Source organism: Tyto alba, unplaced genomic scaffold (genome assembly GCF_018691265.1).
Source record: "Tyto alba isolate M040663 unplaced genomic scaffold, T.alba_DEE_v4.0 Super-Scaffold_9, whole genome shotgun sequence".
Classification (NCBI taxonomy): Eukaryota; Metazoa; Chordata; class Aves; order Strigiformes; family Tytonidae; genus Tyto; species Tyto alba.
In genome coordinates, this window is record NW_024881330.1 from 22,170,131 (window position 1) to 22,187,199 (window position 17,069).

A 17,069-nucleotide genomic window follows, 5' to 3' on the forward strand; every position below is an offset into this window, starting at 1 on the left:
CCTCCATAATTTTGCAGGCCTGATTAGAAATTCATAACCAAGACAGCAAAACTTGAAAACAGCAACATTAAGTAAATATTAAAATATTTACGAAAGAAGCACCAGCAGTAAGGGAGAGAATCCTTACAACAATATTCTGGGAGATAAAATGGAAACAGTTTTCTGAAGTATTAAGTGCAAATATCACTGTATTTAAGAAATAATATCCCATTTAAAAGGGTTTTCTCCCACAGATACAGAGAAGATTAAAATTCTGGATATAGTCTCTGCAATATTACTTCTACCCTTTTTCCAGAATGTTTCCATCAATGCACTATTTTTATAAAAATCTATAGGATTCTTTTTCTCCCTGATCTGCACTCACACTCTTTTAGATAAAATTCTTAAACATTTTTACTGCTAATATTTAATAGCAGTATGAAAAAGTTCTAAACATCACCATTATAGTATGTTTACTGAATAATGCCACGAAAATGAGTCATTATTAATTCAGTTTAACCCCCATAAAAAATCCCAAGAAACCAATTTAATAACCATCTCACACCAATAGACAACTTCTCCCTATCATTTCTAATTCCCACAGAACAATAGCTATTCATAAAAGGATAGCCTACAGAGCTGACTGACCTGCTGCAAAGCATCCACTGATCAGCTATAATTTGGCCAGTTAAAAAGATTATTGAAAAGCATCACACACAGAATCTAAGTCTTCTAAAAATAAGAAACTGCTTTCTGCCTATTTTGCAAATGGTATGCAGGACTACTAATTTACATCTTCCAACAAATTATATATGGTTAAACAGACACATCTTTGAGCATTTAATCCTTTCACTGCCACATCCACATAGAAATCATTTTCTCAGACAAATTTGTTTATGAATATTTAATATGCTTTAAGGATCATAGCTAATAATGCTATCTTCTAATGGTAGCTAATGTATTTGAAAGATACATAACCATCTTAAATATTTTATTCCATCTGCTGGCTTCCTTTCTGCAGATTGAGTTCTCATTTAAATCCTTACATAAAACATAAAAGCACCAACAGAAGAGACTCACTGCTATCATAAAAATACTAATATCTGAGAGAGCAAATATAAAAGTACCCATCCGAAAAACATGCAAATAGATTACTATCAGCCTAAGCATAGAAATGGTAAGGCAAAAATGCTTCATTTCTACTCACCTAGTGTTGTTCAACGTTTGTCCAAAAAGATCATTTTGTAAAATATTTGGAGGGGATGAGAAAACCCCATGAAAATGAGATAAAACAGAATTGCAGACCTGGCGCAGTGTCTCAAACTGCATTTTTCTCTGTTTCCTTCCCTTCTATTTTTCTTCACCACCTGTCTTAAAAGTCATCTATTTTGCACACACCATCAAATGCAAACATGCCAATCAAGTTCCATATTTCTCCTGATCTCTGTAAAAACTGTGCCTAAATGAGCAGGGGCTGATAGTTAATTGTACAGTCATTATTCTTCTAATTCAGTCGTAGAAGATTTAGCACCCGTGCAGCTTTCTCCTGACTGTAGCAAGAATTCTAAACAGCAGTAAGCTTTTTGGGCATTCCCAGCCGAAGTGTGAAGCTGAGCTGCTTTCATGTACTCTACTCATATTTCTCTAAGCCTATTAAAAACACCCAGCGAATAGATGCTGTCGTCAGGAGTTTCAGCACATCTGGCTGCCAGCAATAAAATCTCAGAAGTAAAAAAAATGAGGACAAGGCATCCTCACACTGTTACTACTGTCTAAGAGGAGGAGGATTTCTGCATCTTCCCCTCCTCCTTCCCTCCCCTGTAAAAATGACTAACATCAGTGACCGTGTATGTAGGTCTTTTTTATTTTTTTTAAATGTAAAGGCAGTGCTACAGGACAGAGAGACCACTCTAAAAATATTCTTTGTATAATAAATAACATAGAGCACTGAGACTGTAACAATAGACCTTTTGTCTCATATCTGAAAAGCTATACCACACCTTACATGAGATAACAGGTTTTTCAGCGCAAACATTTAAATGTAACATCAATTCATGACTGTACAAAACAGTATACATTCTATACGTAACTACTCTGTTAGGTACTGTTACATACAGCATCAAAGCAATGGTTTATTAAGCAATCATGGAAAATCACTGAAAGGAATGGCTGCATTATATATGTACTACAGTTCAAAATAAGAAATCTTCAGCACCTTTTAAAAGTTTATTGCACACAATCAGCCGTGATGGAACCAAAGAGAACCAATCACTTCTTTGGGTGCTCCATATCTGTCTGCTTCCAGGAAAACCCACTGTCTTAGGATTCTACGTGCCCAGTGCACATACAGTACAGGAAGTCAAAGAGCAAGAAGCAGAATCAGTCATTTAACAGAACACAGTGAGATTCTGCAGCATAACATGCACAGTGAGTAACGTTAAATGTACAGAAAATAAGTATCCCTGACTACAAAACATATTTTTCCTCTTTTCTTTCAATGCTTGTGCCAGAGGATGGCATTACATAACATTACATAATAAAGTCCATCATTGTCAAATTGAAAAATAACAATTAAAAAGATTTTCCTTAGAATATCTCATTTTCTATCCACAGCTTTTAACATCTTAATACTAATTACAAAATCTCCAAATAAACCAACAAAAAATGAGGGCCATTATTAAAGCTCTTCCACTGAAAGCGATTTTAATCCCAGAAGATATGGGAATAAGCAACCTTCCAGCTAATTAAAGTGTTGTATTGATGTGCTCCAAAGGGAGTATCCATCCAGGCTTCTTTGGCCAGAAGGATGGCAGCTACAAGTCAGCTTTTCAAACAGAAAAAGAAATAGGAACAAATTCATCTCCAGGCCCCTCTAAAAGAGATCTAGAAGACTCTCTACTAACACATGTATTAAATATTAAAAAAAAAAAAAAACAAAACCAAAAAAACTAATCGAGAAAATATCTGCTAATAAAACTGTTCCCAAAACTCATGTGAAAACCTACAAAGTACTACACAAAATAGTTTTTAATATCTGTTTTTATGCCTATAGCATACTGTGCATCATGGAAACATCTGTATTTGAGAAATGTATTACAATTTGTGGAAAAAGTACTAGCCTATATGTATGGCAAAGCTGGTAACTGTTGAGATCCTGGAATAGGAGCAAATGAATATTGATGGCTACCCTCATACAATAAAATGAAAACTTACTACTTGGTAACCACCTTGCCTACATAACAGAGAATTCATATTTGTCATATAAAATAATTTGCCTTTACATTCATTCTATCAAAAAGACAAAATTTTTGTATCTTCTGCAAGAAACAGAATAAATTGTTACTAATGATTCAAGTTATTCAAATAATTATTAGTCTTATATGCACCACTTAGCAGTTCAGAGGCAATGTTGACCATGGAGCAGGTACAAGACCAATATTTCTTCATATATTTCAATTATATCACCATTTTATTGTGTGTCTTATGAATGCTCATCAAATCAAAATGCTCCTGTAGTTGCAACCAAAGCCTGAACATTTGACATTCACCTTTCTACATCTTCATTTTCCGATATTTACAATGGAAGCTATGACATACATTCTTTTTTTGTAAAATTGTCCTAAAACTACTGACAAAATGAGATGAATTTAAAACGTCTAAATTTTTCATTTAATTCTGTTAGTGATCTTCAAATGTGTTAGTACTTTTTATATTAAAAAATTCCCAGTGGTGAAGGACACAACAATGTAATGTCATTTTTAAGGTTTAGGAAATTATATCTTCAGCACTTCCAGATTAAAAGCCTCACATAAGAATTCTGGAAAAAGCAGGAATTTTTTTTTTCCCCACCCATTTGATATTTAACTTCCATACACTTGAGATCTCCTTTTCTCTTCTTCAGGTCACTCACTCTGCCTGATCCAATATTCATACTAGAAGAAAAAGAGGTCCTATATACACAGGCTGCTTCTTCCAAAACACCCTTATTTGAATACTTCAACACGCACTATGGAAGCCACACACTACTCAAGCACTTCTGATTCTGGCATTTCCTAACATTTCAGGGCCTGATTCAAATAATTCTGGTAGTGATTTTTATTATAGTATTTCATGTATTTATACTTGCATATATATATTTACTCTTGCCAATTATGTTTTAATAATAATAAATTTCATTTCTGCACCAGCTTTACAAAGGATTGCATAGACATGAACGCAAAATGCTTTAAAGATATTGCACAGAATGGGAAAAATTGGTACCAGATAGTCTAAGCAACTACCTGACATGGCTGACAGCCTATTTCAAAATGAAAAGACAAGCCTGGGAAAGCATCATTGGATCCATTAAACCAGGCTACACTGAGATCCATACAGATACCTATTTCTCTAGCCAAACTGAATCTTAATAAAAATCCTCCAGCTACAAGTAGTTTGGAAGGAAGGTTATTCTAGAAGCTCCCAAGTATGTATGGGTATTTTTCAATTTATATAAAACATTTATATTCCAAATATGATTAAACTTATTTGAACTTGATTCTAAAATTCAGAAAGCTCTTGAGGAAAACCTATTACATAAAGAAAGTTGATAATATGTACAAATATTACTTACAGGCATCACTTCTTAATTACAGCTATACAGAAAAGACATTTCACAGAAAGTTGTAGCTTAAACAAGGTAAAGTCATGCAACCTCATTAAAGCTATAAATTACAGCTCATATACAGCTCATAAGGCAAAGATTGTTCTGTGATAAAAGATACTATCAAGTACAATTTTGGATTCAATGCCATTTTAATTTGCTGGGTATTATGCAAGCATATTTTGACGAAATCACAAAAAAAATGGTAGCGATGAGTCACTTGGAGTTTGAGGGTATGAAAGGGATTTTTTTAAATGTACAGGAAGCCAAACGTCCAATTTTTTTCATCTAGACACTAAATAAATTTTGGTAATTAACAGCACATAAATACCTGGAATGTAGCTACCATTGCTCTCCAATACGCTCTTACCAAAGCATTTAGCTAAATATTTAGGATTAAAAAATCCTGTTTAAGTTGTGTCATTTCAAAAAGAAAAAACATTTGAACAAATGCTTTTCAGACAAGTAAATTAACAACAGCAGCCTTGCACATGGGTTGGTGTTATATTATTAGACTTTATAAGACTACTCATTTTGGGTCAGGTTAGCAAACTGATGCTCCAAGGTGGGACATGATGTTAAAGGACTAACTTAAATTACATTTAAGGGTGGACATTTCACTTCGCTACCGCAAGGAAAATGCAACCAAACTTTCTTTTGGGGTAAAGCATACATTAATTCGTATTTCATCACATCAGAGTTCAAAGGTTCAGCCTCACTAGAGTTTAGCAAGAACCAAGGCAAAATCTACAACTGTAAATTTAATCACATAATAGGAGTCATAGAAGTCAGTATTCTGAATATCTAGGATAGGAAATAATAAAGAGAGGGATGCAGATAAAGCCCCAACCCCAAAAGGATAAAAGTACCTAAATCCAGGCTGTAGTGAAGCATCAGTCTCTGCCCAAGAATTGTAATAATGAATCCTCTCCTCGAGCTGGTGCCTGAGCAGTCATTCAAAACACACCCTTCTTTTTATTACAGGAGGTCTGGCAGTTAGAACAGTGTCTGGGAACATGGAAAACCAAGTACCGAGTTTCTCTTCTGGCTTCTTTAAATATGTCCACAAAGTCCTCATCAACACCCAGTTGGTTATTCCAAAGGGAATTTGTCTTTGCTTTTGAGGCTGTTCTCTCGCCCATAAAATAATTAAATATTGAAGGAACTATTTAATTCACTGAGTTAAACATTAATTGAGAAAGGAAAAGTGATACTGATTTTATTCCCTGACAGTCAGGTCACAGATCTACAAAGGAAGATATTGAAATTCCAGCTAAGAGACCAAAGCATGTTACAGAAAATATCCAATAAGAAAGTACAGTAATGTAAAAGAAAGTAAATTCATCCTCTTGTTCAACCATAAATACTGTTTTTTCTTGCTTGCATTTTTATCTCAGTATCATCTTCCACATTTCCCTGTTTCCTTACTTTCATTTTTGAGGCATTCTATCTATAGTCATATAATTCTTTTCAATGTCCTTCCTCATCTTCCTCCCATTTAGCCACTTAATAGTAATCTATACTCTCCTTTTAGACCAAGTTACAGACTTTAAACCAAGGATATGAGATTTAGAAACCTGGACAATCTGTTTATCAATTTTTCTGTCCATATTACCATTTATCACCTTGATTAATATACTTAAGGAGACTGGTTAATTTCATAGGGGCATAAATATTAAACCAATTACATTCCAGCAAGCTTTGTGAAAATCAGCATCATCATAGGAGGAGAAAGACCCAAGTCAGTGCACGCAGAGGAAGGGTGGGTAGAACTGAGCCATTATCTATTGACTTTGGCAGTAGAAAGACAGTCAGAATATGATCAGTAAATAGCCACATCATTACCATCATAAGTTTGACAAAATTATTAAATGATAGGAAAAGGTGCTTAAGTTATTGTGAACCTCCACCACATCACAGAAGAAATAGGATAGAAAAACATGGGACACCATTATAGGCTGTATTGATTCTAGTGCTCATGGAACCGTCTCTCTCTATTGTATTGAACTCCCTCACCCCTCAGTTTCCATTAGATTTGCTAATAGTATCCCATGCACAAAGGACTCACCAAAGTTTATCTCCTGTTCCACCAGCAGTAATACCAAACAATGAAATAATGATAATATATCCTTAGAACGAGCTTTACAAAAACTAGTTAATCATCACAAACCTTGTAAGTACATTATCTATTAAATACTTTAGGAAATGAAGCTTAAGTGATATGGTTCCGGTTACAGATAAGAATAACGTCAGTGCTCCAGATAAGATGTGTGAGCCCTGACCCGTTCTCTAACTTGCTGTGTTTAGGGTACTAGAACTTTGCTGTTCCAAAGTCTGTTGAGCTACCGTTCCCCGTTGCAGCAACTGTTTAGTAGCCTAATTCCAGCAAAATCAGGGATAACACTGCATGCCAATAGTCGCTGGATCAAGGCCCAAAAGCGCAGTTCAGCACTACGCCTCTAGCACGTTTCCAAATACTGGAACTGCTCTAGTGCCAGTGGAAGCAGTCTGTGCACTGCTCCTCAGTCGTGAACTCACCCAGCAAGTACCACAACACTGAATGGCTAAGAGGACACTCTGATTAATCTACTTACATTCAGGATAAAATACGAAGATAAACTGTCAGTTTACATTTTCCACCTTCACAGGAATATGGGTAATCCCATCTCTGAAAATTCTCAGAACTAACGACATCAAGTCAGGGGGGGAAATAGGCAATCAAATGTCTATTTTTTAAAGAAAGACCAAATTAATCGTGACATGTATAGATTCCCAAGGAAGTCAAGGACTACAGACTACACCAGCCCAAAAGGCCAAGTCTTAATCAGAGATTCTGGATCAGCTTTGGACTTCCTAAGCAGGAAAGTGCCAGCTGTCCCTAATTAGGTGTGCTGAAGTTCTGTGATGAGACCAAACAATTAATTTCCCTGCATCTCATCATGGTCTAAGTAAATGACAGAAATAATCATGACCCACTGATTAGTATGGCTTTAAAACTTTCAAAAAGGTAGCAAGTTCAACATAAGATTTTACCTACATACTTACTAGTTTGGAAAGAATACATTTTACAAATAAAATGTTTGCAAGCTGAGATTTTATATTATTTTGACTAGTTATGGCTTAATTAAATTCTAAATTTGTTAAAGGAAAAAGTTAAATGTCAGATGACTTGTTTATCATAAATAGTTTCAGTGTTAAAAAAAATCTATGTTTTTTAAAAACTCAGATAACACAATGATAGGTCTGATTTTGCTCCTTATGCAGATACTAGGAAATGTGCCATATGTTCACTTGGGAAATCCTGCTGTTAGGCCTAGTATGGACACATACAAAAACTGGCACTGACCATATAAACTGCACATTCCAGGATGAGTAAAATATAAGAAAAAACCCAAATAAATTGGACAAGGAAAATACGGAAATTATCATTTAAAATCCTTTTGTTACTAATGATGATAGACTACAACATGACAGTATTACTTCTTGAAATGAATCGGTAGATATGCCTCAGAATCAAGTATTCCTCCCAGTATAATTATTTTTAAACTATCTTTAACGTGAATAACTTTGACATATTGGTTAATTTCCTTAGCTCAATATAGATTATGGCTACTCAAACCTCTCCATCGAATTCTCTTTAATACACTAGTAGAAGGCAATATGGGAAATTTTATTTAAATATGACAAGGCATAGAATACTTGAAAATAATTACATTAAATGTTTAATTATAATTATTTTTCTTATCTCTGTCCTCACTTTTCTGAATACTACACAATATATACAACATGGTGAAACAAAAAGCTTCCATTGCTAGGTCACACCACACAATAAAGAAGAGGCACAAACTGCACCTTGTGACTTAAAAACATGAAATTATACAGTGTTTGAGGGTTATTTCCAGCACAAGAGGAATAAGGTACTTTGGATTTTTCCATTTTGATAATAATATTATATGGTACGTGACATGTTCACAAAAACAATTCTGAACACTAAATTCATTGCTGCCTATCTCTGGTCCACAACAAAGCTCCAGTGCCTAGTTCTTGTTTCACTTGCCAAATCTGGGTATTTCTAAATATTCCTCGTTTAGGGAATTCTATGCTTTAAAATGAAGATGTAATTGATTTTAGGCAAATTCAGAGGTTGAATTTAGATTGTCTGAATCATTGCCTGAAGTTATTAAGAGAGACACCCAGATTCATTCCACTTAAATATAGATGACTAAGGTGCATAGTTTAGAATCCTAGCCATCCTTTTCTTCCTGTATAATCAATAGAGAGAAAGAGTAGCATATTAAAAAAAAAAAAACATGTGACCGATAATTGCATGAGTGCCCAAAAATAGGTTTAATGAAGTGTTCTTATGCTTGTCTAAGTACCTTATTTAGGAGGTATGAATATAACTCTGTGGTTGCATTTCTATTGCTGGATCTGAGAACACTTTCCAGTTCCTGCCTTGGCTGTGTTCTGACACCATGTCAGAATAAAACCCAGGTGTGCACATTCTCTCTCATTTTCCTACCCATGCATTGTCCCAGTCATTTTATGGATCTGCATGTTTTCTAGCAAAATTCCTGTTGATGGCAGATCTCCCATATTAAAAGAGAAGCCCTAAAATCTAGGGATAAGTCTTTTTTAACCCACTGCCCTGACCTAAAACATAATTTATCTAAAAAGCTGCCGGGGCAGAAATAGCATTTGGCAAACAGAAACCAACCTATTTGTCTAATAAATGTAGAAACTACTTCTTCAACCTGCAAGACCATGTTTCTAGTCTGTACTAAAATAATTCATACATACTGCTAATTTTGTTTCATGTCTGCAGGACTCGTAGGCTTCCTACAGGAGAAAGACATCTGTTTTTCTCCACAAAATAATGTCTGTAAATTCTGGGTCATAGAATGATCCTATAATCAGTTCTCCACTTTCCTCACAGTGTCTGTCAGCTTACTGTAAAGGCTATGCATACTAAGGTTTTAGTATTAATATATACATTTGTGCATGTTCATACATGTGGTATAAAATACATAAATAATATTTTTAAAAGTATTAAATCAATACTGTTAAGATGGAAGAAACAGTCAATGAGAGTTAGAAAAGGTCTAACTGAGACTTCATTTCCCTGACTATAGGAATAGCTGCATTACCTGACAGAAACAGAAAGCTGTTACAGTCTGGTTGAATAAGCAAAGGAGTATGTGTAATAGACATTGATAAGGCAGGCTCGCTGTGCAGTAGGTGCTGCACCTTGCAGAATGTGTGGTTTAGAGTAGTATATTTCAACAAATTTTACCTTCAGCTGACTCACAATCAACTGATATTTCTTTGCACCTCCTCATTACAGTACATGAATCCTACTTTATGCCTCATTTGCAGTTCTGGATGGTTCACCAGTGAGATGTTTCTCACTAGTCAAGAACTGCTGGCCTAGAACAAAGATTTGATTGATTTTTGAAATAATGCATTGAAACCTTTATCTGCTCCAGAAGAGATTTCTGTTCTTCACTTTCATCAAAAGTTATCATTTGCCACCTTTCAAAAAAACAAAAGGTGATCTAAAATATTACTAACAAAGCATTATGCATGATTAATAATGTAAAATACTAAAAACAGAAGTTGAAAATATATGGACTAACAGTTTTCAGACATCTGTCTCCTCTCCGCCTCAGGACGGCGTATTCAAGGTGAGAGTTGATTTCCTCAGTGCTCACAGGCTGTTCATACTTATATCCCTTATCCTCAAATGATACCAGTTTAAGAGAATACATAATTAGCACAAAGCAGACAGCATAAATCAAATCCTACAACATCCCACTGATGATTACCAAGAACATAAATGCACCCAGCATAGTAATGATTTAAATATGCACACTCAGGTAAAGAGATTATGTTCTCTTTGTGAAATACAGTTACCCTCTTCGGATGAGATCCTTTATACAAACACTTCTTTGGGTGAGCAGACTGACCATAAAGTCCCTTATTATGTGAAGAAAGTAACAGTTACATTGATCTTGAAGTCCATGGTGGTTATACATTGCAGAAGTTGGCTCTTGTTCCATGTGAACTTGGGAGTTTAATTAATTTTAGAAATTCCTTTTCTGTCACCTGGAAAATATCTCAAGAGACTTATTGCAGTATTTCTACTTTCAGATGACTGATTTGGACTTTAAAAGATCTCCAAATTTGTGTTGGGTGTCAATGTGTCCAGGTGATCTGTGATGGAAACAAAGGCTAATATATGTGTAAACTAGAAGATAGATCATTCTCCAGATGACAGGAAGATTAAGATTAGCCTTTTCATTTTGTGAAACAGAAGCTAAGAGAACACATCTATGTACTGGATTGTTTATTAATTTGTGCTATTCAGTACACTGGATAAAAATTGGAGCCTTCCATATCTTGGGAATGAGTTCAAAGAGACTAATTTGTCTTCCTTTCATGTCATTATAAGATTTATGGTCTCCTGGGTTACTCCTATCTTCAGCTGACTGGAATATCAGAAGAATATTTTCCTGATGATCACACACCTCTGGAATTCATTTCCTCTGACAGTGTCATGGAGCCTGGGTTTTATAAGCGTTAAGGCACCATAAATATTTTACTTTGAAAAGATTTCCATTTAATACTGGAGCTTTAAGTTAGTGGAGAAAAATCAGTGCTGGTCATTACTTTAAAAGCTTCAGGGAGAGGTTTAGGGTTAATTTCATAATTGATTGTTATCATAACTGTAAGGCTTCGTGATACATGGTGATACACCACTGTATAAATTTCCAAATAAATCTCATTTTCTGAGAGAAAAAAATGCTTCCAAAAGAAGTACCCATATGCCACATAGAGCATGAAATTTAAAATACTTGTCTTGAGGGAAATCTCCTGGTTTAGTTAGCTTCACCAGGCCTAACTTTGAAAATAACTGACAGCTTTTATGAATATCTACAAATGGGACACAGCATTCTTATAAATGCTCTTAATTACTTGAAGGAGGAGTGAAGAATTAAAGTAGGTAGGAATTTATGGTCCTGATCTACGCCAGTGCATCAGTCGTTACTGCAATATAGTCTATCATCATCCAAAACAAATTAGTTGAGGAGAAGTAGTTGAGACACTATCAGTACTGGCCTTAATATCCAAAGCTGCAAAGCTTTTTTGAGTGAGTCTCATCTACAGAATATTCCTCCCTTTTCCACTAAGTGACATATCTTCCTCTTTTCCTTTTTACTCTGATTCTCTAGTTCTTTATAATTTACAATCTCATTTAGGGAAGAATCTCTGCATTAAAAAAAAAAAAAAAATCTGCTGAGTAGCAATTAAATTATTTGTGCTTTCAATTTTACTTTATTCAAAGATCTGATTTCTTGCTTCAAATATTGATACATATTTCCTAAATGAAAATAAATTCTCCAATCCTTCTATTTACTTGAGCTTCAAGACATGGGAAGCACTCAAAATATACAGTTTTTTAAGAAATGCAAACCCAAGTGAAATTGGCTTTCTTTCAATAATTCCTTTTTGTTCCAATCTGTGTTAATGAATGGTACAGGAAGATGAATCATTATATGTCCATTTTAGAATAAAATGCAATTATCTCAGCATCATGAGGAGATGAAATTGCTGAACTAACTGTTGAGTTGTCAAATTTTTCATATTCAAGAGGTGAGATTGTTGAACGAACTGTGATTCCTCTTCTAGCTTAAATATTTTTCTCAGTTCTAACTGGAGCATAAAGATACAGCTGAGGCTGGTCCATTTTCGTCATCCCAGCACCTCATTCCAGAGTCAACAAGATTTAATTAAAATTAATCTACCTCTGGGAAAAAAAAATGGGTTTGTGCACTGACTTGGAACTTCAGAATGCAATGTCCCTCTGAAGCTTCCTAGTTTATTTGGAATTATAAAGAAAATCAGATGCTTTCTGCTTTATTCTCATCTGCCTTGATGGCTTTTTTTTCTTTTTTTTTTTTTTTTTTTTTTTTTAAGTGATCATCCAGGAAGTCTATCATTTAAAGTCCAGGATTTTCACAAAGTCATTACAGAATAAAAACTCTTGCAGCTAAAATGCATTGCTATCTATCAAAGTATTACCATAATTACTGTTGCCCTTGTTTTCTTCTTGCCAAAGAAAACGGGTTTTCTGCAGCAAAGTTCATGGTTCATCCTATTACAAGCTGCATAATATAAACTTAATTTGGCAGATAAACTACATCTAGGGACCCATTCAAGTATGTAGTATCAGCTGACAAAACACTGGACCATAAATTGGGAAAACTGTGTTTGGAGCAACTTAATCTCCTGTTATTCTAGGAGAATGATTGACTGAGGTCCTTACCAGCATTTCCAGTAAGCCCAGTGCTGCAGAAATAGGCTCTTTCTGACGTCATTTTCTGAAACATCCAGGCATGATTACAGGGCACAATGCCAAACAATGCAGAGATGTCAGAACAAGTTGTAAATACACAACCCACTGCATATCATAGATAGAGATTACCTTGGATTTTAAAACTCCAGGTTAAGAGTCACTGACTTCAGGTCACCTACAATTTCTGCTTAACTTGAAATGACATTGTACTGCACTACTTTGTTGGAACAGGTAACTATTCCCTTAAAATGTCTGTGGCTGGCTTCCTTTTGGTTAGTAAAGGATGCAGTGATACCTGTTTTTACTGAAAGGCACAAAATTTAGATTTCTCAAAGCTTGGGAGAGGAGTATTGACTTGCTTTACCACAGATCTGAAAGGACACTTATGAATGGTTGCAGAATTGTTGGAAATAGAGGTGAGCTAGAGGTAGGGGAAGGAAAAAGAACCAGGTTAGAGAAGAGAAGAGAAGAGAAGAAAAGAATGTCTGTCTTTAAGTGAAGGAATACCATGGGTATATCCTTGAAAACGCTTCCAATGTCTAGCCAGAGTTTGGTAAGAATTCACATCAGTGAGAAAGAGATGATTATACACAAAAGAGCTAATAAAAAAAAAAATAAAAGTAACTAGAGAGATTCCAAAGTAAACAAAGGGACAAACAAGGATTTGTCTTGAAGAAGCAGCAGAAAAAGAAACAGAATAATCATGCTAAAAACAAGGTAGAAAACAAAATGGTATTGCTTAATAATGTAGTTTTCAATTATGGAAATATGGTCACCCTGTTCCTATTACATTAATTATTAGTTACTTTTTTTCCTCAGATCTGACAATAACATAGATTGACATTTACTAAAATTATTAAACGTGCCATGTAAAAGATAAATGACGACTGAATTGCACTACAGAAGTGATTGCTCTATCTGTGACTTCCAGAGGTACAAAGAAAGAGCCAAAGAAAGAATTTGTACTAATAACAATTATTCATTCACATTTTTTATTTTAATTCAGTCTATATAGCTATAGTGAAAAGTATGAAAATAAAAGGCCATTCATTGAATTGCCTCCTGCAGATTCCAGAACCACTTTGCTGCCAGAAACTACAAACTTGAGTTAGCAGAGTCCTTTATTAAATTCTCCTCGGCTGCACTCCACAGATGTAACTTATTCACCTTTACACACCAATTTTGTAAATATTAAATTTAAACAAATCTGTTATTTATACTTCTGATGAGAAATTAGCCTCCAAAGAATAGAGCACAGCACAACTAAGGATTATGAACACACAGTGAGCTCTAACATTCATGTTTGTGCAAGGTCAACAAAACAGCACTTTAAAAAGACATGCTCAACCCAGAAAGGTACTGGCCTCATTAATTTAAAAAATTATATTCAAAATGCTACTACCCTCAATTTTTTTCTGGTGTTGTTTTCTTTCAGGGTCAATTTAGCTAAAAGCAAAACTACATTTAATTCCATAAATGTTAGCTGCAGTTAGTTCTTAATAAAAAATGTTCAATATTCTCATACAGCTGAGATCTGTGTTTACAGATTTAGATTATTAATAGTTGTTTGGCACAGTTAAAGACAGCTGTACTATAAGGAAGCATAACACTGCAATGGAAGGCCAAACTCTATTTCAGAGATACCAAATATCCGCACTGGTTATCAAGACTTCCCTGAGCTCATTCTGCATTAGACTGAGAAAGTCAAATAGTAAGTGCTAGTTTTCAGAAAACAGTATGCAATAAATATGCATAATTAAGAAAAAAATGGAGTAATCAGTAGCAGTAAGCAAAATACAAACATTATGTTGCAATGAAATTATTTTTGAGAAGGCACTCTACAGTAAATTGTGAAAGTGAAATTCCCTAAAACCAGCGTAAGATTTACTCACTGCAGAGAATGATTGCACCCGAGTTCAGATTGTCACTTAAAGCTGGAATGTAATTTCTTTGTTATGTGTTTAATTAAAACAGTCTTTAAAGTTTGAAAAGAAACACAGCAGGTTTAGACTGTTTACTAAGGTAGGTTAGTTCTGTTACACTTAGGGAAGCTTCCTCTTGTCTTTCTCTCTTCTCCAAACAGATTAGTTTGCTCTGTAAAAAGGATCCCAAATTGTATCTACCATTGGTCAAAGGCCCAACGCTACTCAGTACAGATTCTACAGGTAGATGAAGGGTGGCTTTAAAAAAAAAAAAAATATATATATATATATATTTCTTTTAATAAAACATAATCAGAAAAAAAAGAAGAATGACTAGATTATTGGTTGTTCTGCTACTTTGGGGAAAATAAAGTGGAGGGAGGGAGGGAAGGAAGCAATGCAAAGCTCAGAAAAGCCACAATGAAGTCACATTGTGGCTGCACTCGTCCTGAATGTTGTGCCAGCATTGTCACTATTCATGTGAATGAGCAGGAGACCCACAAAACCAACATTAGGACACAAACAGAATTGTACAAGCAGCTTAATTTCTCAGAAGACAGACAGTTCTGCAAAGGTAATGGAGAGGAAAATCTCCTCCTCTTTTCCAGAAGTTAGAATAGAATGGAGATGCTATGACCTACTGCAACCTATTAATAACAGGTAGAAAGATAGCATGCCCACTATAGGTAGTCTAAGGTGTTAAAAGACAATGTCAATGTCATTCAGGAACTTCTTACAGAGACCCTGCATTACACATGGTACCAAACTCCTTACTCATCCTCATAAGTAGGTGTAGCTTAATCCTCATCATAAGTGTCTAATTATTTCATTAAAACTTCTGCACTGAAGGATTTATGACTTTCTTGGACCCAAGGTACTTCTTTTCAATAATTAAATACTGCATTTTCTCTGGTTCTCTTCCCATAAATTTCTATTGCCTCCTCTGGCCATAATTACTATTAATTTTCTGTTTATGTCATTCCAGATGGAGACAGCAAATAAGCGTAGCTTTAGTTTCTACCTGAAAACTGGAGTACTCGTGGAATGTTGATCCCCACCCCTAAACTTTTATCTTAGAGGAATTAAATAATTAAAAGAGGAGTTCTGTGAAGAAGAAACTAACTAGTTCTAAATTATTACCTCAAGCATCATACAAAGCTTACAGTGAAATGAAAGATAGCACAAGAAACAAAAGCAAAACAACTGAGACTGTAGTTTTCAGATTGACAGTGGTTTCAGTTTACATCTCTGACAGGACTATCAAAGTGGTGAAAAATGATGGAACAGGAGCAGGAAGATGAAGATAAAACCTTATTTGGATGCAGTTCAAATCCCGTTAAACTTAAATCTTTAGTTAATATGTTAGAAATATTGTAGGGTAGCTCTAATGCCCGAATTTTGCATGCTGTTCTAGCACCAGGGAAAGTCAGTGACAGCTCTTTGCAGTCATGCATGGAAAAGACTATTGATTCAATTTTACACTCAACCAGCAAAATACTTGTACGAAGTATTAGATTTATTCATAAAGAATATCATTATGTTTTCTCAACAACTGTGATTTTTTTCTACTGCAGTGGTCAACAGTGTTAAAAAAAAAAATTCAGGTCAGTTAATTCTCACATAAAGAATTCTAAAAAGTTTAGAGACACTGTTGTTCTTAACGGATACTTCTGAACACAAACAACTCTGCACATACCATTTCCAGTCTGACTCCTGGATACCAACTCCCTTATTTAAAATACTGCCTCTATACATTCCTTTTAATAATTCTCACTGTCTTTAAATATGTCAGCACACGTGAAAACATAAGTAAAAAAGTTAAAATGCCTCTATTTTACTTAAGATTGCTTTCAAATATGCTTAATTTCCACAGGTCCAAGTAAAGATTGTACACTTTTTTAAGAAGAGGACTAAAGATCTATCAATGCAGGTACTCAGAAACAATCAAAATCAGAGGCTGTACTACAGTGCTGTGTCGTAAGTGTTGCAGAAGAAAAATAGTGATAATCTTGGGAAATGGCCAGTTTTCAGCCTTTCAGAAAGAAATGTAATTGACCGAGTCTTTAACATTACATTGTCATCTTTTAAATTGCAATAAACTACCATCAGTGATGTTCTCAGTATCAGTTGTTCATAATCCAACAATTAAAGAAGAGCAATTTGAAAAAGATAT

General features: G+C 34.8%; 1 protein-coding gene across 49 annotated transcripts in view; it reads right to left on the reverse strand.

Annotated features, from left to right (window-relative positions):
• RIMS2 (regulating synaptic membrane exocytosis 2) overlaps positions 1-17,069 on the reverse strand; it is a 483,921-nt gene that overhangs the window by 331,141 nt on the left and 135,711 nt on the right. Inside the window, exon 1 of one of the 49 annotated variants that reach the window (XM_032988000.2) lies at positions 1,187-1,744. The exons of the other annotated variants lie outside the window; for them this stretch is intronic. Coding sequence (XP_032843891.2) covers positions 1,187-1,308 — 122 coding nt within the window. The 5' untranslated portion in view covers positions 1,309-1,744. Of the gene's footprint in view, positions 1-1,186; positions 1,745-17,069 lie in introns of those variants that run through there. 49 annotated transcript variants of the gene reach the window in all.